The 25,182-nt window shown below is 39.0% G+C and overlaps 1 protein-coding gene across 1 annotated transcript in view; it reads right to left on the bottom strand.

Moving 5' to 3' along the window:
* LOC122814518 (rab11 family-interacting protein 4-like) overlaps positions 1–25,182 on the bottom strand; it is a 319,471-nt gene that overhangs the window by 30,490 nt on the left and 263,799 nt on the right. The window contains exon 9 of the mRNA XM_044087093.1: positions 25,140–25,182. This exon is cut by the window's right edge and continues 101 nt beyond it. Within this exon, the coding sequence (XP_043943028.1) occupies positions 25,140–25,182 (43 nt within the window). The remainder of the gene's footprint in view (positions 1–25,139) is intronic.

The raw sequence follows: 25,182 nt of genomic DNA, 5'->3' as shown, positions 1-25,182 counted from the left end.
AAAGGGAGGCAACATAAGTCTTTCTAAGACAAAATTTAGATTCCAAGGAGAAGGAACTGGATTCCTTGGTGGTCTGATATGAAGGACACCTTTTAGGAAAAGCTTGACTTCCAATCTTGAAGCCAAAGGAGGGGGCAACAGACAGACAAGCAGAAATGGCTGAGAGATGAGCTTTAACTGAAGATTATGATAATCCAGTCTTCAGTAACTCACACAGATAAGACAAAACCACAGGAATATCCACAGATAATGACTGTAGGTTTTTGGAAAGACACCAGATGGAAAACTTCCTCCATTTGGATAAGTAGGAATTCCTAGTATTGGGATTTTTGGCCTCCTGCAGAATTTGCAGCACGTCCTCAGAAAATAGGTGTCTGAAAGGAATCAAAATCCTATAACGCAGTGTCAAAAATCAAGGGTTGACATTTGTAGGTGTAGTAGTGATTCTTTGTCCTGTGTGAGTAGATCCACCCTGTGAGGTAACTTATGATGACTGTCCTTGTCTAAATGCAGACAAAGGGGGGAACCAATGCTGTCTTGGCCAAAAGGGAATCACTAGCAAGATTTTTGGTTGGTCCTGTTGTATCTTTAGTAGAACTTTCTGTAGAAGGCAGAAGGGGTGAATGCATAAAGAAAAATCTCCTTCCATGACAAGGATAGGGCTTCCACCTTCCAAGCCAGAGGATCGGGAACTCTGGTACAAAATTTTGGAAGTTGTCTGTTCATAGGAAAGGCTAAGAGATCTACTTGAGAAGTACCCCACCATTGGATAATGTCCAAAAACACATCCCTGCGCAACATCCATTCATGGGATTGAGTCACGGACCTGGTCAATGTGCCTGCCACTACATTCTGACCAGAAAGAATGCAAACTGCCTGAAGAATTAGCTGATACCAGGTTGCCAACTCCGAAGCCCTGATGCCAACCAGCACAGGAGATATGACTTGGTTCCCCCCTGCTTGTTGACATACCAAATAACTGTGGTGTTACCTGTGAACCACTTTAGAGGATCTGGAAAAAGAGGGTGAAATGTTTGCAGAAACAATATGAGAGCTCTCATCTCCTTTATGTTTATGTGTTCCGTATTTTGGGAAGGAGACCTCACATCTTGAACCTTCCAAGAAGCGAAGGCTGCCCCCATCCCATGTCTGAGGCATCGGTGAATAACTCCTGAGATGGAAGAGGGGGTTGGACAGGATGCCCTGGATTCAAGGTAACCTGTTGAATCCACCAGTGCAGTTCTTTTTTCAGGCAGGGAAGGAGAGAATAACAAAATCCAGTAGATGAGCATGTTGCATCCAAACTGACCTGAAGTACCACTAGAAATTCGTCATGTAAAGTTTGGCTAGAGGTTACATGGGAATAGTGGAGGCCATGAAGCCTAGCAGGTGGAGGAACTCCCTGGGTGTCAGAGACTGAAGTGGAATAATGGTCTGGAAGAAAGTCGTTAAGAGAAATTGCTTTCTGAGGAGGCAGGAAAGCCAACATTTTGTCTGTCTGTACTCTGCATCCTTGAAGGCCATGTTCTTGTGAAGGAGTGAAAAAGGATTTTTGGAAATTTATAGAGACGTCTAGTCTTTTCAGAAGACAAACTGTGAAATAGAGGTTCTCTAGAAGAATGTCTGGTAAAGGAGCATGGAGAAGATTGTCATCCAGATAGGGAAAGATTTGAATACCCCCCCTGAGTCTGCAGAAGGCAATTACAGGAACTAAGAATTTTGTGAGGACTCTTGGTGCCATAGACAGACCAAACGACAAGGCAGACTACCTTCTCAAGACAGAGCCAGATGCAGCAGCTCTGGCAGATGCTTCAACTGCATCATAGCTGCATTTAATGGAATGATGCGTTACTCGAGAAGAGGAACCCAAACAGAAGAAAGCTGTGACAATGTCTGAGTCAGGAAGCTCAGAAATGAGCTGAGTGGCTTAAGAAAGGAAGGGCTAAGACATATTTGATCATATGCATTTGGCAGTTTATAGCCCTAGTTCTGTCCACTGTGGGGTCTACTTTACACTACCAAAAGTGTATAACACTGAAGATGAATTAGAGGAGACGAGAATAAAGAAACTTAAAATGCCGAACCGCATCATTATTCCCAGGGCAATTACCTTTTCCCCACTGTAGTGTGATTCCAGAGTTGGTGTATATAGTTGGGGGGGGTGCTGGGGGTGTGGGGAGCATAGCCCCCCCCCCACCTCCGTGGATTTCATATAGTACGGTGTATTGTAGTGTAGTTTTTGGGCACATGTTTACTTGCTCTGGAAAAAGCAACATGGTTTGCATTTTGAGTATCGTTACTCTTGTCTGGCCAGTTTGTCTTTAGCACTATGGACTTTCGATAATGTAAAGTAGATCCTCACTGTGTTAGGTTCTTCTGTGCAGAGTGTCTTTAGAGTGAAGGAACTGAAGAAATCTCTAAAGCAATTTCAGTGAAGAAGAATTAAATAAAATGCAGTGACATACAAGTATGAGATACAAAAAATATACAAGATATAAAATGTAGGAATCTGATTCAGGTTTATATGTGGTATATAGCAAAATTTACAGTACAAGCATATAAAAAAAGAAAAGCAGGTGCAGAAATGTAAATGATTAAGATTGCACAGACTACTAATACTATTACAACATTTTTAATTTAAGTAATCTTGCAATTATTAATGGCTTAGTTAGTAAAAGAAAAAAAGAGATGCTCACATGGAAAATCAAAGCAAGTTTACGTCATTGCAAATATCAAGACTGCATAGCACTTAACAATATAGGTAAAGGCTTCAAAGTGCAAATACCTATGGAAGCTGCAAGAACTGGAAGAAGACTGGCATTACAAACAAAATAAGTATGCACAGTACTACAAAAACAAATATGGGCACAATATTGGATTCCATGCATAGGTCAAGACTATTCAAGCAAGGAAGTAATAAGTGAATTAAGGTGCTGTGAAAGCTGTGGAAGCCTTTGTTTATTTTCTGCAAGGGTTTTAGGTCTCTAATACTATGGTGGTAATGGACCCAATTCCTAAGTTAAGGTACAATTAGAGTTCATGAAATTAGTATTATTTAAGTCTTTGATGTTAGCCAAGAGTGTTCTTCTCAGCACTTGCACCCTTCTGCCATTCATATGAGGTGACATGTATTGGTAGCATATGTAAGTACAGTTGTACATTCTTGTAGATTCACAGTTGTTACTAGGCTAATGACCACTGGGGCTCTTACAAGCCTAGCCATGCACCCCAAACCATTTGAGTCCCATGTATCATGAGGAAGGGATATAAGTAGGCAGGTTGCTAAGGATTTTTAGGGAGGTTATTAGTTAGGATAATACTTCTCAAGGACATCCTCTGTGCCTGATGGGGTAAATTTATGATTTCCCATTCAGTTTTCAAGGTTTTGTTTGAATAGGGTTGGGGTGAACTTTGTTTTACATCTATGAAGAGCCTATTCCATAGAGTGAGGATCTTTTTGGGACACACATCTATCTAGCATGTTCTGTTTATGTCAAAAGCGAAGCAGAGATCCCCGGATCTAAATGTTTCTGTTGCTGTTTGTTTTGCTAATGTGCAACAGATCAGGAAGCCAGGCAAAGATCCCCTCTAAGCAGCCTGTAAGAGAGTGAATACAAGGACAGAGCCTTTAGGTGATTAGTGAAGGAGAGAATATTCATGCTGTGAATTCTCCTGATGAGAAACCTTTGTGGGCATTCTAACTGTTGCAAGTGTCTGGTTAGATACATGTCAAAGGGGCTATTGCATTCAATGATAGGTCTAGTAATGGCTGAGTAGAGTGGTACTATAACTTCCTTCGACCTGGATGCCGCACCTTTACCTATAAGTTGGCTGACTGTCTACATATGTGCCCAGATCCCTTACTACTGGGTCCACTCTTAAGGGCATTTTTATTAATGGCATAATTAATTTGGACTGACAGTTTCTCATGAGACATTATAATGCATTTTTTGGCACTGACTTTTAGGCTATAGCTTTGGCACCAGTCATTTGTCTGTGTTAAACCCACTTGGAAGATGTTGGTGTCTTGGGGAATCTTAAATAGCTCTCAATTTACAGTCATTTGCAAACTTGGTGAGGCAGAGGCCTTGAACATTAGCCTTCACTTCTGAGAAGTTGCTGCCAAACAGGAGCGGGCCCAGCAGAGAGCCCTAAGGTGCTCCACTGGTGACTGGTCTCTTGGTGGAGGTAGTATCACCAATCCTTACTTCTTGGGTCCTGTCTGTGAGCCAGCCAGCAATCCAGAAAGCTATACAAGGGTTTATGCCTAGCTCAGAAAGCTTGTCAACAATGCCTGAGTGGGGTATTGTTATCAAATGCATCAGACTGGTCAAGATACACAGTATTCACTGTTTTACCCTTGTCCACTGCCTTGATGATCCTCTCAAAGACATCTACCAGGTTAAGTATGAATGACCTTCCCTTAATTCCGAATTGGGATGGATCCTGTGCCTGAACGTTGCCTGAAGTGGTCCTGACAGGTCATGTTTTAGACTGTTCAGAATGCAACCAGGGATGTTGTTGGGACCCATAGTGGTGGTGTTCTTGGCTTTAGGGAGTGCTGCCAATACCTTGTCCCTTCTGACAGCTGAAGGGAAAGTATGTCGGAGGAGATTTCAGCTGGTGGAGCTAGGGTGGAGTGGGGGATATAGTTTGAGCTGAATATATCAGCCAGTAGATTGGCTATATTACCCTGACCGGTGTAGGTAGTTCTGTTCACCATCAGTTCAGAAGACTACTTTACCTCTAAGACTTCAGATATAGCGGAAGAAGGCCCTCTGATTGTCATTAGCCTGAGAAGCTATCCTGACCTCATAGCTGGTTTGCTGGACTTGATTAGACCTCTTGGCTTCTTGTTTAGCTGTACAAGAAAGCACTTGTCTTTAAAGGGTGTTGTTTTTCCTGACTTTTGCCATGAGTTTTCTTCTTTTATTATATACTCTGCTTAGGTGAGGATTAAACCAGTGGGGTTTGTTTTTATTATTTGTTTTGGGTTTATATCTGGTAGGCATGGCAGCCTCTATGCAGCCACTCACATTTGTAAAGTGACTCTGTTAATTCTGCATAGGCAGTTTTGGTCTCAGGGTTGGGAGGAGTCTTGAAATTTAACAGATTGCCACTTAATAGGATGTAGTTTGCCTTTGAATAGTTCCCATTACTGTTTTAGCCAGATTTTCTGGGCTGATTGTTACTTCAAATGAGAGAGCTTTGTAATCCAACCTCACTAGTGAGAAAGTGACATGGGTGGGTGGGGGGAGGGGCAACGCTCTCCCATGTTGACGAGTACCAGATCCAGTATGTTTGATTCTCTGGTTGAAGTGTGCACTGTCTGTTCCAGCGTGTTTGTGTTACAAAAGTCCAGAAAGCATTGTGCCTGTGAGTTTGCCTGGGCAGATAAACTGCTAATCCTCCAAACTGGTTTTAGGTGTGTATGCATCTATGTACTCCAGACTGACATCTTATCCAGGATAAGTTTCTCATCTTGGCAATCACTGTGTGCTGGGACATGCTCTGGTTCACCCCATGAACCTAAACAGGGTAAAGTTAGTAATATGAGAATTAATGAATGTGGTTATGATGATCTTTCCTAAGTCAAGCAGAGCGGCATATGTGTAGTCTAGGTAAATATGTTCATGTATGTCATTTTGCTTCTCAGTTTACAAGAGTGGTTGCTGCTGGCTGTAAAATGGTTGTATTATTCACAGGTATCCCCTGCAAAGGACAGGTAAATTAATAGTGCTGGGTGAGTAGGAAAAGTATGTGCTGCCTGTCTGTGAATGCAGGGAGAAAGTAGAAAAGGAAGTAGAAATAGCTACAAGTTTCTTGTAGAGCAGCTTAATTATAAAGGAAAAATATTCATCTAATATCACTGGATTATCATTTATGTGAATTAGACAAAACACAAGAACTGCATGTGTGTGAAGTTTTAAATGACGGAGAAATTACTGCAATAGAGAGACATTTTTTTAAACTAAAACTGAAAGGACAGCAACTAGACAAAAGTAAATTGCTCAGTAGGGATGAAGTTCAGAGCTGTGGGAATGGAAGAAAAGGTATGTCTGCAGCTCTGAGTGCTGTCATAAAAGGAGGGAGAGAGAGAGAGAGAGAGACTTACAAGTGTGAGATCCCCCCATACAGCACAGAAGCATCAGCTGCTAGTGTACCTCATCTGTTCAACTGTCCCAATTTTCACAGAATGTCCAGATTTTTGTCTCACATTTTTAGTTTACTCCTCATAAAATTCATGTTTCTACGGCAAATCATCGAGGACTAAAGTCATTAAATAATTATACACATTGGATTTTCAGATTTCATATTCTTCAAGAAATGTATGCTGATTCAAAACCTACTATTCTAACAACTTTCTAAGTTTATAAGAGCAAAAATGAACTTCTGCCCCTGATTTTAGGCCTTTATTCCACTATTATTTTTGTCTTTGCCCAGATTTCTTGTGCTAAGAGGTGTGAGGTATAGTTGCTAAGTTGTGCTGCTTCATGCTGCTTTCCAACTGTCACATCTGTAACTAAATGTGCATTTTATAAAGATCTCAACACAATACTGCTTTTCATTATATTTGATACAACATCTGTGTGTGTGTGTGTGTGTGTGTGTGTGTGTGTGTGTGTGTGTGTGTGTGTGTGTGTGTGTGTTAACTCATCAAGTTTCAAACACGACTTATTTTAGGGTTGCCACCTTTTCAAATGGCCAAAGTGGGGCATTTTCGGTACAAACATCAGATTTTACAGGCAGACACATACCCACGGTCAGTACAGAGGATAGAACTTAACTTTTTTGCCTAAATAAAAGCTTATTCTTGTAGCATTTTAGTTGCTTATTCTGTTTCTTAGAACATTTAGGTATTTTAGATACAGAATAACTGTTTTATGCAACTATTACATAAAATATAGGAAATAATTATGTCCTACAATCTCAGGACATTTGCCATTTTTAATATTTTTTGTCAGGACACAAATGCCCAAAGAGGGACTGTCCCTTGCAAAGTGGGACGGGTGGTAACCCTAACTTATTTGGACTCTGACCCTGTCATACTGTACTTATATTGGTCTCCCTTGGATCAACACAATGTTTGTCATAATACTAATGGCTCAGATATTGCCATGGCCAACTGAAATGTGCATTATTTTTTTATTGATGCTGGCCTTCCCAAGCATGTATACCTCTCATTTGTGAAGAATTTCTACCTACATATTCTCATTTTTGTAATATTTGGTACATGTTGATTTATCTGTTATCGCTGACCACACACACACACACACACACACACACACACACACACACACACACACACACACACACACACTATGACATGCTAGTATTTCAAATTAGCATGACATATAGCGTCTTTGACCCTTCTCAGTTTTCCTCAGTAAACCACATTGTATGTCTGTATGTATCATATAAAGCATCACAGTAATTATTGAAAGTATTAAGCTATTGCTAATACAATATTATGATGCATTTCTCTTTGGACATCCACTAGAAATGAGCCTCACTCCAGGGGACAGCCTGGTAGCCTTCAAATCAATATTTCACCTGGGTACTTTGATTTACTGGCATTTGTTGACAGCCCTGATAAAAATAAAATACTGTTCATCCAAATATAACCACAAAGTCCCATCCCGTTCTCCATAAAAAAATGGCTTCATAAGATTACAGTGGAAAAATGTTACATGCAAATACCTTTGATTTTTCATGTAATGGACAAAAACTTCAGTTTATCAGATTAGATTACCAAATTACAGAACAGATCATTAACATTCAGGAGTACAAATATAGAGCAAAGCTCAGTTATACTAATGCAGCAAAGGCTGCTAAGCAAAGATCACCAAACTCCTTAAACACAAGGCCAAGAGAGTACAAGGTAAAGACACTACCAACCGTGACTCAATTATTCACATTCTTTCCCCTCACAACAAAAGATCTAATTAATTAGTGACAAACACACTGTTTCAGGGCATTTGAAATGCTGCAGTGCAATCAATATAGTATGGGAAAGGAGAGGGGGGGAAGGGAAAGACAAATGCAGAAAATGCAATAATGTCAGTGGTTTGAGAGGGACCAGTCACATAGCGCTCTTTTCAGTGATAAAAGCCATGTAGTACATTATCTGCTTGTGTTATGGTTCAGTGTATGTTTGGAATCTACAGTACAAATTTCAAAGAGGGGGACTAACTAAGTATATCTGGGAACACTGACATGATATCACGTTGAAGTCCAACTCAGCTAGTCCTACAATTTTTAAGAGGACAAGAAAATCTGATGGGAACATGTACAATTTTTTGCAGGCAGTATCATATTTGAAATTGTCTATGTATTTCTGAATTTCTTTGCAAAAGTGTGTTTTAACGTATGGGTTACGGACAGACAGATATTGAGAGGTATTAGTAAAAGATCATTCATTCTTATGGCATTACTGAACTTTCTTTTGGTTTTCAATACGCTTTTGGCACCTGCAGTAATCTCTGATGTGTGTTTATTACTTTTCACTTCACCATCTTGTACCAAGCAACTGCAGTAAAGGTGTATGAATGATTATATATATATATATATATATATATATATATATATATATATATATACATATATACATCGCTATATATACATACACACACGTACATACATATATTAAAACAATACATTGCGAATACAAATATTTGATCCCCTTGCACATTCATGAAAATAACCATGGTTTTAGCAGTCACTAAACACTGGAACCAGTGATAACTAGACTGCTCCTTCAAGTCCCAGTAGACCAAAATATCACAATCAATGTTTAAGCATAGAAATCCCACTTCTAAGGTTAAAGCTTACTGCTTAACAGGGTGCAACTGTCTTCATGAATAATTGGGGGATACTCTGTTGACTTCATGGCTGTATATTTTTAACATGAAAGATGGAAAAAAGGCAGTCTTCAATTCCAGTTCTGTTCAATGCAACAATGAAAATTAAGTGTGACACTAGATATTGGATATCAATGTGATTTGCAGTTGTACAGCGCACCATGCTGCTTTTTTGTGAACCTTTGTTTTATTTATTTTATTTTATAATTTAATAAAGAAGACAGCTAATTGTGGTCATATGTAAACATTTCAATTTGTGCTGAAAAGTAGTATTTTTATAGCAAGACTAAGGACTGAGTTTAGAAAGACAGATGGCACATTACAATTGCATTCCAAAATGGCATACCCAGTGCTGGCTAACGATCCTCAAATGACTACATTCAATAGCTATACATCCATGTTAAAAAGAAAAGTCACATGCATTTAGGTGTCTCACTGATAGTCAGCCATTGCCTCCAGGAGGAAACCTGAATGTTTATTGCAGGATTTGGTTATACATCCTATTATTCACTGCATAAAGACACTTTTGAAACACTTCCAATATTGGGAATGAACAACATTTTCTGCACTGATTAACAAAAGTACCCTCTATCAATGTCCCCATACCCACAAGTGGTGCCATTATTCCTGACTTAGTCCTCATGCTTAGCCCCTGTCTGCTTGCCTCCCACGGTGAGTTCTTTATTAGTAAAGTCTGACCATAATCTGGTTACCTTTACCCTCAAAACTTTCATGTGTTTGGTTACAACCACTACCCTCTTTAAAAAATTTAAAAGGCCAACTTCATACAACTGCAGGGTGAAAAATCTAAATTTAACCATGTCATCTCCATGGTAGATTATTTATGCAGCCAGTTTCACAAACAATTGTATGCCTGTTTAGATAAATGTGTTCTCCTAGCAGTCCCTTCCAAAATCAAATTTGGTGAAAAATTAAAAAAATAAACCATACTGGTAACCCACTGATGCAAAACGAACTCTGTATCACTAGGAAGAAACTCAAACTGCCTCGCAGGGCTAAAACACCTCAGTATTAAAACCTTCACTAGGAAACTAAAAGCAAGTATAAAGACCAGTAAAATTTCACACAAATTAAGGACAGCAAAAGAAACAAAGCATAATTACAAGTTCTTCTTCAGGTATGTCAGAAAACTAAAAATAGCTTCTTCATAACGGGGATTCTCATTCAAACTCAGAAGTCACTATAAACATACTGGCTGGCAAGTTTTGGTCGTTATAGTAATTTTCAGTTCTATTAGGAGTGGTTACAAAAGTTACCATGACCAGTGAATCTCTGTGCTCCTTTCCTCGAATATTTCGGGAAACAGGACTGGATTTTGTTAGTAAAAATGGTGAAAATAGTAACAGAAATGCGTTACCAAGTATTAATGGAAATAATGAAGCAACAACAATAGGAAATGTGAATGGTGTACCTGAATCCATAGAAACGCCGTTACCCAGTATTTATAAGAAATGGGAAGATTCCAGGCAACAGACTAAAGTTAACCCATTTGCTATGGTGGGTAAGAAAGCACCAATATCAGACATTCCGGCAGCACAGGATTTGTGCACTAAACTTGAGAAGTTGATTTTTAAAGAGACTTCAGTCTACTACAATATTGGCAGTCTCCAGAGATATGAGGAATTGGAGATAACACCAAGGGGTTTGAGGTCTATTAAAAACCCCTCGTCTCCATTTGTGCTAACTGATGAATTGGAGACAAAATTTCACGAGAGATGGATAGCAGCGGCACACCGGTGCAGTTTGGAGTGGGTAGCGATTGTGATTGAGAGAGATAGTATAAAAAGAGAGAGACTTTTGATTGAAACGAAACAAACATGTGAAGAAATTGCAAAAATGACTTCCAATTCGGCTTTAGAGACCTTTTTGGTGAACATCAATAATAAATTCATGTCCTATGAAAAGGATTTGATTGATCGTAAAAAGTATAAATTGAATAGAGACATTAAAGATTACGAGTTTAAGAGAGCTTTTGCTCTCACAACCAATCAGTGACCAAAGAGGAGGAGTGTAACTTTTCAAAAAGATGACGCTACTTCCGGTCCACAGAGGAGCAGGAGCATTATATCAGGAGAGAGCGGAGCGTCTTCGTACGACGAAGAAGAACAAATAAATTATCATTTTCTGAATTTACAGGGAGCAGCAAATCCGGAATCTTTTCGGAAGACCTTTAGAGGACCTAATGAATTGAATTATACCACTAGGAAGCAAGGTTGGCAGGGACCAGATCGGAACAGAGACCCGGGAGAAGGACACTTCAAAAGAAGTAAATGGACTGTAAACAGGTAGAAAATATTATTACAGGGGAATATGTTGTTAATCTATCAGATTATATGTTGGATGAGACAGAAATATTAGTTTTAAACAGGGGTATTAAATTTTTACCGACAGTTTTGCATAGGATGTATGAAATGAAGGGTGAAATATATAATTTGGTGCGCAAAATGTGTTTAAAGGAATATTTTTTTCTTATGCAAAATGATGAAAGAAATGTATTAAATGAAACATGTGAATCCGATTCTGATAGCTATGTTGACTTATATTTTTCATGTGAATCGGAGACAGAAAGCAATGCCTACAGTTTATTGGATACAAGTGAAATTAAGTCGTTTAGTACGTTTATGCCACCGAATAGAAATTCATTCATTCAAAGTTTTGACAAAGCAGTTAACTTGATAATTGATAGAGAATTTAATAAGTTTAAAAAACAGGAGAAGAAATATAATTTAACAAGGAATGAGTGGATTAAATTGCAATATCTGAGTAGGAATAATGAGATAATTTTTAAACCATCAGACAAGGGGGGTAAATTAGTAATAATGAATTCTAAGGACTATTATACAATGTGTATGCAACATCTAAATGATCAGAATGTATATAGTAGAATAGACACATCAAATTTAATATGTGCACAAAATGAGTTTCAGAAGTTGTTAAATAAAGGGGTAAGATTACATTATTTTACAACCTATGATGTCACACATAAACTCAAAGTTAGGAGAAGTACAATAGCAAAATTCTTTTGTGTTCCTAAAATCCATAAAGACCCAGTAAAACCACCTGGCCGTCCTATTGTGTCAGCTACAGGTTATTTCACATATAATTTAAGCTGTCTTTTGCATGAAATTTTAGTGAAGGAAGTAATGAAGCTGACATCTTATATTAAGGATTCTTTTGATTTTCTGAGTAAAATTGAAGATGTGATATGGGATGAGAACATGTACTTTATAACAGCAGATGTAGTGAGTTTATACACTAATATATCACATACTTTGGGTTTAGAAGCCATAGAATATTTTTTAGGGGATAGTCCCAAGACTCAGTATATCAAAGAACTACTGGATTTTTGTCTTAAAAACAATATGTTTGAATTTGAAGGTAACCTGTATAAACAGAACACAGGTACAGCAATGGGAGCGGCATTTGCACCAGCATATGCCAATTTATTTATGGGGTTGATGGAGAAGGTACACTATATATAGAAGTGAATTTTTTAGAAAATATGTAATAAAATACTATCGATTTATAGATGACTTGGTTTTTATATGCAGAGGGGGAAAAGAAATTTCATCTGGGTTTATAGAGTATTTGAATATTAATAAATTTGGTATTAAGTTTGATGGTATACAGAGAGGTACAATGATTAATTTTCTGGATATTACACAGAGGTGAAAAGAATAAAAAAATACATACTAATATATACAGAAAATTTAATCAAATAAATTGGATGTTGGATGCTACAAGTTGTCATCCTAAGCATACAACAGAATCTATCCCATATGGAGAAATGCTTAGGATTAAAAAATTGAATAGTGATATAAAAGAAGCATATGAAGAGGCTCAGAGGGTGGCTGTAATGTTTATTTCAAGAGGTTATGAGATGGATAACGTGTATGGTAGTATACAGAAAATATTTAATAAAAAACAAGGAGGGACAAGAGTCAATGCAGGTGGATATAAAAAAAGAAAAGAAGTTGTAGAAATGTCATCTGGAAAGGAGAACATGTTTTTTGTTACTAAATATAGCTTATTTTCCCAGAGATTGACAGAAGTGGTTAAGGAATACTGGGAACAAATTAGAAGGGAGGTTTTGTCATTGTCACAAATAAAGTTAGGAATTACTTATCAAAGGGGAAGAAGTTTAAAGGATTTTCTGGTGCATGCAAAATATAGAAGACCTATAGAGAAAATACTGGTGAATGTGGAAATAAAAGGAATATTTCCCTGTGGTAAATGCTCAGTATGCCAGCATATAATAACAAAAAATAGAGAAAATAGGGGGAAAGAGATTTAATACACTGGGAACGTATTCTTGTTATAGTAAAGGTGTGATTTATGGTTTAATGTGCCCTTGCAATAAATGCTATATAGGGGAAACAAAAAGATCATTGGCAGAACGAATAAAAGAGCATGCGAGAGACATCAGAAACAATAAAATTCTCAGTCCTGTAGCTGAACACTTTAATAAAGAACATAATGGTGATATAAAAACCATGAAAGTAACAGTGTTGGAACAAGTAATATCACAATATGGAAATGTAGAGTCATTGAAATATGTGTTGAGACAGAAGGAGTCTATTTTAATAATGAAATATGACACACTCATACCTAAGGGTATGAATAAGGAATGCAATTGGCAAAGATTTATATAATGTTTTTTAACTTTAAGAAGAGTATTGGATAATTGTGATAACTTAATTGTTAATTAATTAATTAATTAATTAATTAATTAATTAATTAATTAACAGAAAATTTATAAATAAGAAACCTTTTAACAATGAAAGTTTTTACTCTGTAAAGGCTACGGCCGAGGCGCTAGAGAAGTGTGTTCTGTGATTAAAAGTGTTTGGAAAGTAGAGCTGTTTTTCACTGGTCATTCTGTTTTGGTCGTTATAGTAACATTCTTAAAGTACCAAGAACACACCCACCCAGGGCCCAGACAGCACAGTGAGTCGCCTAAGGCAAATGTTAAACATGCACTGACTGCTCCACTCCTCAGCCCGTTTAACCTAAGCCATGCTACAGGTTATGTTCCAGAATCTTGGGGTTCTGCTGTAGTAATGCCTCCCCCCCCATAAATGCTGACCCAGGGAACTGCAGACCCATTAGCCTTATACTCTTTGTCTGTAAAGCCATGGAACTGGATCATCACAGACCTCATAAATCATGACATTAAAAACTTGATTAGGCTAAACATAATGTGATCAATTTGATTTTCTAAAGGGCAGGGGGGCTGGTCCTGCCTGGTGAATTTTGTCAGTTTGTTTGAGAAAGCCACTCAGGTAGTCGAGAGTGGTCATACAGTTCTTGCTGTCATTTGATACCTACCACATGACCAAGTTGTGTACAATTTGATGGACTTTAACATAAATCACTGCATGGTTAAATGGATAGCCGACTGGCTTTAGGACAGAACACAATATCCAAGTGGGGTGACACCTAGTCTGACAGAGGGAATGTGATTAGGGGTGCGACGACACTATTAGTCACCTCCTCTGACAGGATGTGATTTGTGGTGCCCCCAGTGATCTCTATTGTGCTCCCTCCTGTTTGTCGTCTATTTTTCAGATCTCCAAAATGATAAAAAGGATCTCTGGATCTCTCATTAAGAAAGTTTGCTGATGACTACAAGTTGGGTGTAGTTGTTAAATCCTCTTTGGATAAACATACCTTTCAAAATAAATTAACTAAAGTCAATTCCTGGTGATTAGAAAAGAAAAAGTTCTCAAACTAAATGCCAAGGAAAAAAGTATCAACATCCCCTTTAGGAAGGAACGTTTTGATGATATGAATGGAAGTCACCATTTCAATGATTCTTACCCTTTTAAATGTAGTGGTGACAGCTAATGTTGCCTATACTGTTACTTATGGGCCTATTTATTGTAAAGAAGAAAGTTTAAATATGATCATGGTACACTTGTATAGGGGAGATGCAGTGGTACAGCGGTTAGCATTGTCACCTCACAGCAAGAGGTTCTCTGGTCGATTCTTGTCTGGGCTGCCATATGTACAGAATCTGTATGTCCTCCCTGTGGTCGCGTGGGTTTCCTCCAGGTGCTCCCATTTCCTACCACATTCCAAAGACATGCAGTAGGTGGACTGGACACTCTAAATTAGCCCTAGGTGTGACTGTGCGTGTGTCTAAGTGTGTGGTACACCCTTGAAGAGGTTTGGGCCTCAGGCTAGCAACCGGACCCCATAATACATGCAACTGCCTGCAATATGCCTTTAATTTTGTGTCACTACGTTAAACCAGGAGTGCGTTGATTGGCTTTTATAATCATGTGATTGTGTTTACAACTTGTGAATTGTATGTCTTTTCATACTTGTTTTTTTATCTGAAGAAGTTTTCAGATTCTGCAAAGGAAAAGGGCTTCATTAAATTGCTTCAACTCACTGCAAGGACTTTTCCGTTTTTTTGTTTTGTTTTTTAGTTTGCTTTTGAGAGATTTCTATCCAGAGGTAACCTATACACTGGACAAGCTTTGTACTCCACAATGATTTGCTATATCATTCACAAAGACTGAAGAGGAGTGGTTACAGCTTTGAGCTCCAGGTAACTCCAACAATCACAGGAAGAAAAGGAAAGATATTACCACTTCATCTCACAGCTCGCCTCCTACGAGTAATATGGCAAGGCAGAGAACCAGCTTGTGGCACTGGTAGAAGCCAGAACTAAGTAGTATCTCAATAAGCCTGGCACGACAGTGTCGAAATGCTTTGTAGGGGGAGGGGTATTGGTTAACAAATCTAGCAATGACAAGCTAATTGTTAAAGTACACTGCACTGCTATGGAGGGCAATGCCAGCACCATCATAGGGCCTGAATCCATGCTGAATGTTAGGGACACTATTTCAGGGTACTGTGTGCTGAAACAGTGGGTGATGAACATGCTTCTTAAGAACATGCTTCTCAAGACTTAAAGTAGGGCAAATGACCTCTGCAAATGCCACCTTTATTCAAGAAAACTATTAGTGCCTCCTTCCACATGCAGACACTACTTTCTTTGAAGGGCCTATTAATGAGCAAGGAAACAGTTACAGAAACAGTGCTTGCTGGTATCCTAAGTAATTCAGATGGAAAGTTGTCCACAGCTGCAGACCCAGGTTTAAGCTTGTTTTAAGCACTTGAAATCCAAATACACAAGGACAGTGAAGATAGTGAAGGGAGTGCAGAAAGGATGGAAAGGTACAGTAAAGTAGGCTTTATGCTAACTAGATAAAGCTTTTTAACAATTATGAACAGTGGTAAATGTTTTTGTACCTCCTTGTCACTGAGCTAAGAAAGAGTGAAGGTGCTTGTTAATATACTTCTAAAACTGTTTTGAAGTATGAACTTAGTAACCCTGTTACTTGCAGTATACGGTCTTTTTGCAAACCAGAATGGCATTCTTTTGATATAGATCATGCAGAAGAGAAGTCTGTTAGATATAAATGATGCAATGACAGTGAAGACCAACGGAAGGCTGATGGACCTGATGTTGTGGTTTTTTTTGTACAAGGGGACCATTTGATAAAAAAATAAGTGAAAAATACACAACCAAAAAATTACTGAAGCATTACACAACCTTATCCAGGAAGAATATGTGTAAGCAGACCAGTTGATGGACCTAAGGGCAGATTTAAAGATGGACAAATCAACCTGACTTATAGTTATAGAAATAAAGTATATTTGAACTTGTTTACTTTTGTTTGCAGGTGCAAGCATAGTGTTCACTAACATTATCTTCACAATCCCAGCCAGCACTACACTTTTTGTAGCTACAGCTATACCTTTACTCCTGGTCCAGTTGATGGGTGTACTTTGTTCAGCATTCTGGGTCTTATGCATGACACCCTCCCAGAGTGTACTGCCTTGACCTGTGAAACAGTTATGCTTCACTCATAAGCTTTTAAGCACCTCTAATTGCTGTCCTTGTCTGGTCTAAATGAAATATACTTTTATAAACTGTGCTGTCGATACCAGAAGATAAATTACAGTCAATACAATGGTTTCCCACAAAACTTGAGTTATGTTTGCCAGTGCAGGCCTCATCAGCCTTAGATGCATCCATTCTGGGGGTGTTGTACATATATTCTAATGATAAACAGCTAGGTTTTGATGACTGTGATATTCAGTAGAAATGACTCTCTCTGCCAAGATTGTGGAATCTATGAAATAGGTCACAAACAGGAAATGCTATGCTAAGCACTTCTGTTGCCTCTAATCTTCTCTGAGGATATTGTAGTCTGGTGGACAGATCTCCGTGTATGCATCTCTTCAATTTAACCAGGTTTTGCAAACAGATAAAATGTATTGCTGGTAAACAGAATCTCAGCTATGTTCAAGATGTGTTTTGTTTTGCATGCCCTTTAATATGGGCTATTTTTAAAGTGTTTACTTTATCCATTCATCTAAGAGTCGGTAAGAATATCACTATCCCAGAGATAAGGTGAATGTTACCAGAAATCAGAGCAAAGAATGGGTGGGATGTGTAGGAAAGTGAGGTTTCAGCATTGCATATTTTGATAATTTTAGCAGCAGTTCAAATGAGATGCACTCTTAAAAAATCCACAATTTATATAAACTGTAGTTGTTTCCAGACAGTACAAGTCACCTTTGAGATAGCTGAAGCAAGATGTGCTTTCATCAGCATTAAAATAGCACATAACACAGGGAAGCAACTAAAAGGTTTTAAGACTACCAGGCTTACTTTAGTCTTACATGACAGCATGTCCCTACATTGGGTAGAGTAGAAACAATACAGGAGCAGTTACTGTGGTATGAGCTCTCTAGCTTTCTGTGCCTTGGGATGGGGCAAAGGCCCCCATAAATTTTTTTCTAAGACTGGGGGGTGGTGGCTAGGAGTGTATAGGATACTAGGGTAGAGTTGTCCAGAACTCCATGCCTTGCCATAGAGACCCTCTTTTTTTTCTGTCCCCACTAGAATCCAGGTTACATAGGAGGCAGAGCTGCAGCTTGCACATCAAGCACACATTGCCATTCCCCGTTCTGTCTATAAAAAGGACATGTCATACTTGAGGATAGAAAAAAATATCTTTCTTGTGAAAAATGTAGCACACCGCTTGCTATATCTGTAGCAAGCAGCTTGCATTGCTCGAAGTGCTGAAGTGCATCAGCCGTGAATTCAAATGCACAATCAGTATTCATTTATGAATGCCAGTAGTGCATTACTGACTGGTCACCATCTCCAGATTGCGCCTCCTAACACCTTGCACCTAGGGCAACTGCCCTCTTGGCCCCAACCAAGCTAAGCCTCTGATTATGTGCTGTCCCTGTAGACTAGCTCATGGAAGTGAGGATTATTTATGGTGTTAGATGTGGGAGAACAGGCAGGTGTAAAGGGAATTTTCCTGTAACCCATAGAAGTGCAGAGTTTCCACTGAGCCAAGGAAGATTACAAATGAAAAAGTGTACTATTTGTGATCAGATACATTTCTTACAGAAAGGTACCTGTGTTATGGCCATGGTGACATTCTCACTGGGTTGTTACAACACTTGCGTACTGTTGTTGACACAAGTGGGCAGGGATCTTCTAGGTAATTTAATTGTTTTAAAAGACCATCTGCCTCCCTCCTCATGAGTCCACAGACCATCCAGATAACAGTATCTTTCCATAAGGCTCTTATAGTTCAACCAGCTCCTTATCCTATTAAAGGCAATACATCCAGTGATCCTGCAGAAATTATAACTTCCACTGCTTGTACCTAGTCTCATTCTATAAATATTACTCACAGCCTATGGCCACAGGTGAGTAGTGGGAGGTGGTCTGAGCAGCAAACTGAGCTTTTGCAGAGACCTCTGCTCCTGATCAGGTATCAGACCTGCAAGACTACAGGTAATATTGGACAAAACTCCAAGGTACTTAAACTGCTTCACTAAAAAGGCTGCCCCTTACCACCACAGCATACACCCTTACAATACACACTCCCCTCCACACATTTGAAAGGAATAATCCACTGCAGTTAAATATTCAAATTACATTGCACCAAAAGGCCATCTGCTAACAGAGATGCTAGCTAACTTTCTTCAAACTTTACATTTTCCTAAAAACAGTTGTGTCTTTGTAAACTGTCCATGAAAATAGAAGCAAGAATGAAAACAAGAAAAATTCTACTTAATGAATGACTTGCCACGTACATAAAGATATGAACAGTAGGCAAGCAGTGGCTCTTCTATCCATATGTCCAAAGGGCCTTCCATTGCACATGTCACAGGGCTGCAGTTATAATCCTTCTATAAATCCACAAAACAGCTTAGACTGGATTAACAATACCTATGAGCTTTCATCTTGACATGCAAGCTTAATGAGCTGGTACCCCGTTTCAAAACCTGAGACAAAGCAAAGTGGTATCATTCCTTATGGATATGGATGTTCGACTGTCAGAGCCCCTCTGAAGCAGCCTGGCATAGCTTTTTCTAGAAACTCGGCCTTCTATTCTTTCTCCCCATAGAGTTGCAACAATACTCTCTGGTCCCCTTTAAAAATAGGAATACAGACTTACGCAAGATTTAACTGACTGATACTTGACATTACTAAATGAGCAAGGCACCTTTGTACTATTTGGTGACAAAGCAATCATTCTGAGTTATTCCCACATTTAGATGAAGGTGTGCATGTCATGTGTGTGTGTGTAACATGCATTAAAAGTGGCATCATGTCCAGAACTGTTTTTACTGCCTGATATCCATGCTTACTAGGACATGCTCTTTCTACCCTTTGACCATGACAATAATAAAGTGGGTACCAGAGAATGAATGGAGTTAAACTCTGCAAATATCATGTGGGTTATGCTCCCTCTAGTGGTGTAACTCAGCATATGCTCTGAATAGTAGAAGGACACTCGCTGCATGCAGCCAACCTATAAAGCATGTAAATGTAAAAAAGGCATGTCTGCTGGCCACTCAACTTCTTTATTTAAAAATCAGCTGGGACAAAGTGAAGACAAAGCTAAAAATAATAAGAGACAAGGCCAAAAATTAGGCACTAGCTGTGTTGCTGTTTAACATTAAAGTTACATAGCACCTTGCCGTTTGTTCATAGGTTCATAGGTGTGCACCAGGCTAATGGCCCTGGAGCCTTTACAAGCCTAGCCCGTAGAAGTGCCCTGGCATCGTACCACCAGATGTTAGCTCCCAGTGCCTCTATCAAGTACAGCCACTGGAGTGATCCCCAGGGTGAACTTTCCATTTCCCATCCACTCATCAAAATTTCTCTTGAAGGACAGTGAGGTGCTCTGCTTGACATGTATAGGAAGTCTATTCCATAGCATGGGCAGTCTGTGGGTGAGAAACCTGTCCCTCCAGCATGTTCTGTTGATTGTGGTAACGAGGTTGAGGTCTCTGGAGCATGTGGTGCGGATGGATTGGGATTTCTTTAGATGTAGCATTTCTAACAGAGTTGGGTCAGACATGGCTTTGTAATTCAGGCAAAGATCGCCTCTAAGTAGGCAATATGAGACAGAGAATAGCTGGACTCTTTTGAGTCTGTCCATGTAGGACATGTGTTTAATGACTAGGATCCTCTTCGTGTGGTACTTCTGTGGTCTCTCAAGCTGTTGCAGGTGTCTAGTGAGGTACATGCCAAATGGGGCATTATACTCAATGATTGGTCTAATGAGGGAAGAGTAGAGAGAGACAATGACCTCCTTCTTCCTGGATGCAAAACCCTTGGTAATGAGATGTACCACATAGAAGGACTTTCTGACCACAGTGGCAATGTGGTGGTCGAAGGAGAGGTTGCTGTCAACCTGCGTCCCCAGATCTCTTATAACATCTTCAGTGTTCAGTGGGCTTCCATCGATGTGATAATTAGTGGAAACTGAGATTTTACCAAAGGGGATGATGACACATTTTATGGCATTAAGCTTAAGGCCATGGTTTCAACATGAGTCATTGGTCTCAGTGAGGCCTTTCTGTAGTATGTCTGCATCACTTGGAGAGTTAATAATGGCTCCCAGCTTGCAGTTGTCTGCAAACTTGGTCAGCCAGAGTGCCTTTGTGTTGGCCGGGACTTCTAAGAAGTAGATGCCAAACAGGAGGGGACCCAGGACCGATCCCTGTGGGACTCCACTTGTGACTGGTCAGCAGTCTGACTTGGAGTCTACTACTTTCACACTGTGTTCTGTGAGCCAATTTGCAACCCACCTAGTGATATAATGGTTGATGACTAATTTGGTGAGTGTATCAATAATTCCTGAGCGAGGAATGGTATCAAAGGCCTTGGCCAGATCGAGGTAGGCTGTATGCATTGCCTTATCTTCATCCACAGCCCTGGTGACGGACTCAAAGAAGTCAACCAGGTTGAGCAGGCATGATCTCCCTTTCACAAAGCCAAATTGCGTGTGGTCTAGAGTTTGGAGATTTCCTATATCTTTCTTAGTCAGGTCCATGATAATGCGCTCCATAGCTTTACATATCAGACTCATCAGGCTAATGGGGTGATAATTCCCAAGGTCTGTAGTTGCTCCCCCTTTATGGAGAATGAGGACTGTAGCAGTGTGCTATTTGGTTATAGCCATAGCACCTTGCTGTTTATTCATCAGTTATAGCCAGTGTGATCATCCAAGGACACCAAGATCCAAACAGTAAAACAGGCCTTAAAACAAAGTAATGTATAAAGCTTGCTTGTGATGGTTATTCTAAGTATGTTTCTGATATATTGCCTTCAGTTTGTAAATTTGTATTCGCATTGGCCAGTGTCTGTAACACAGTCACATAAGATGAGTCTACTCACCTATAAACTCATCTTTGATTGTGACCGAAAAGGATCCTTGGATCAGTCCACTTATGTTAACATAAGGTGTTTGCCTTACAAACACAAGATGCAGGGTTTGAGTCTCACAATGGATAATTGGCTAAGCTTAAAATGGCTCGCAAGGCAGTTAGCTTAATACTAAACTATGAACCTACTAAACTAAATGTTGTGGGTGTTGCTTCTCAATTTTGCCTTGTCCCTTGTACAATTTCTGATTCTCTGGTAAATCAGTTTGGATTATATAGTCAGTCAGTAATACCAGACAGAATTTCACACTTATTCTTCAAAACATATGTGTTGATGTAAAATGTGCTGTTCATTAACTAAGTGAATTATAATCAGAGAAGTAAAAGGATAATATTAGCTCCTGTTTGGGACCTCAAATCCAAGACATTCAGTAAACCACACTAGTGTAGATGAATTACAGTTAACAATTAAAAACTGCCCCTGGTTTTTGGCCACACACACACACACACACACACACACACACACACACACACACACACACACACACACACACACACACACACACACACTGGTGAAGTAATTTTCATTACTTTGTTTGCAAACCAGGCATGAAGTCCCTGGAGCAGAGACGGATGTGGCCCTGACTACTATTTCAGACTCAGCAGTGAACAACTAATACCAGCTCACACATCTTGGGATGAAAGGAGGCTGACCTGCAGTGCTAATGGCTGACACTACATACATACTATGTAGAAATATTTCAGGCATGGACAATAACGCCCTTTCTAGCCTGCCAGTATACCAAAACAGTCATTCCCATAACTGCCCAGGATGTTCTTACAAATATTTAAATTTGTGCTTTCTTTAATGTAATTTGGTAGTCTGTTCCATGCACCAGCTAATCTCTCACATAAACAATTAGCACACTTCTCATTCCTATAGAATCTGCTACATAGGTTGTCTGACGAGTCTCCACTACTTTTTGATAAACCCAAACATTCTCACCTTATATACCTAAATGAGGTCTCCTCTTAAATATCTATACAAGACACTGTACAAGTTCAGATATTTTAGTCTTTCATATGTTCACATCCATGGATGCCTTTGGTATATTTCCGTTGTACTCTTTCCAGTTTACTCATGCTTGTTTTCTTATAGGGTTCCATAGTATTATTCCCTATTCAAGTTTGTATTTAATGTAACTAATAAAGACTTCATCATTTCTGATTGCCTAGACATAATAAATATTTTTTACAACAGCTGTCATTAGCCAATTGGCTGGCATGATTAGAAAAACCCAAAGCTGAATCTACCCATACACCCAGGTCACCCAGGTCCTTAAATGAACCTACAGTTTCAGTCACTGTGTGCTGTATTAAATATTCACCTTTCAATTTACAGTGGATATAAAAAGTGTACACACCCCTGTTAAAATGATATAAAAAAATGAGACCACAATAAATAATTTCAAAATGTTTCCCACCTTTAATGTGACCTATTAACCTGTACAATTCAAATGAAAAACAAGCATCTGTTAGGGGTCTCATTTTTTTATATCACAAAAACCTGGCATTTTAACAGGGGTGCGTACACTTTTTACAGTATGTCCACTGTATGTCTCCCAAATCTCATTATGCTTAGTTTTTGATATATTTATCAGTATATTATTCACAATGTGCCCAAGTGGTCAATTTAGTCAAGTTCTTTTGCAGGCATGCCCTATCTGTAACACATGCAACCAGCTTATCCATATTCAAATCATCTGCATAGAGACTGTAGAACACCTCATATGAAAAAGATAGGCCTGAAAGATACAATCTAAACAAGTAAGGGTCTAGGACAGAGCCCTGGAGAATACCTAACCATAACCTTGAATTTCACCTGCCCAGTTACTGTATCATATTTGCCATGTCCTATATGTAAGCCATGCAGCTATCCATCTTAGCAAGAGTACATCAATACCTAGTTGATCTAATTTATTGATCAAGGTTGTGTGTACAACCCTATCAAATACTGAAGTTAAATCTATACAAATTACGCCACAGCACAATTTTTCATTCATAGCTGTTATTATATTGTTATACTCTTTGTAATAGATCTATATTCAACATATGCATGCTGGCATATGGTTTCAAGCCCTAACCTTTCCAGTTCTGACAATTTATCCAATATAACCCTCTCCATTACTTTTCAGTACCATGAAAGTAAACTTAAGGGTCTGTATGACTCTGGATTTGTCCTACTCCCCTTTCCCTTAGAGGCAGGTTTATAACAAGTGCACGTTTCCAATCTTGAGGAATCTCTCCATATTCATATAAACCAATAACTAACAGATATAATGATACTGTAAAGTTCATGCCAAATTGTTCTCAGGTCATTATTATTAATTCTGTCTACTCCCTGTACTTTGTTGGGATCCAGTCTACATAGTTCTTTTTCAATATAATCTAATTTGATTTCAGTGCCTGAGGTTAACTGGATGTCACTAGAACAATTTATCACCCCACCCAACATCACTAGGAGAATATAAAAGAAATACACAGTGGGCCAGCTATAGGCATGGGTCACTCAACAATGCCTTATTTCATAACGGGAATAATGCGTTAAACCTGACCAGCAATACAGAAGACAGAGCAACCATGGGGATAATAAGGATATGGGACATAACAGAAACAAGAACAGTGATGTCTGACTCCATCGTGGGCCATCCCAAAAGTCAGAAAAACAGGCAAATTGATAGTTAGCAGCAACAATGAGGAAAAAGGATTAATAAAAATAAATAAAAATAAACAAAGCACCTGTGATCCTAACCTCACGTCTATCCTGGAGAACAATCTTGCTAAGGGATTCACTCTCAGTAAAACAGTAGAAAGAATGTACAGGACTCAAAACCAGGACCACAGGAGGAAACTCAGTAATAACTTATGGAACTAAGCTGACAGAGATTTACAACTCTAATAGCTGTCAGGGGGGGGGGGGGGGGGGCAATAACTTCCCTTGTTAGACTGCGTTAATACTACGTTTGTCTTTGGGTTTGATGCAACGATCAAACATAGGCTCTCCCAGCAGTACTGCAGCTCAGCAGCTTTCAAAATTCCAGGGCCATTGAAAATCTATTTTTGCTCTGTAGTTAGCTGGGGCTACAAGTGACAGGAACCAGTCATCCAGGGTATGATTTGTTCACAATTCATTTGCTTACTGTAAGAATCTGAGCAAATCACTGAAAAACATGGCCCTCCCAGTATTTTTAGCTTTGCCCAGATTTCTCAAGCACAAATCTGAGCGGTATATCTGGGATAATGGTTCCATGAAAGAATGATGTTTTAAAGACTACAAAGCTGGTCATAGTTGATAATTTCAGTATGGAAAATATATATATGGCAGAATTGGACCATGTTTTGAAATATGTGTTGGTTGCAAATGCAGCTAATTCAAGATAAGCTCTTTAGAATCAAATGCAAGGTGAAGTACATTCTCTCCCTTTTGACATCCCCTCCATTTTCAAGCAGACTTGGTACACAGACCAACATTACCTGCTTCAGCATCTCCAACTCTTGCTCCAGTTCACTCTGCAAA

The sequence above is a fragment of the Protopterus annectens genome, chromosome 1.part1 (assembly GCF_019279795.1).
Source record: "Protopterus annectens isolate FY-2018-M chromosome 1.part1, PAN1.0, whole genome shotgun sequence".
NCBI classification, from domain to species: Eukaryota; Metazoa; Chordata; order Ceratodontiformes; family Protopteridae; genus Protopterus; species Protopterus annectens.
Note: the sequence above shows the minus strand (reverse complement) of the source record. Positions and strands in the feature narration are given on the sequence as shown.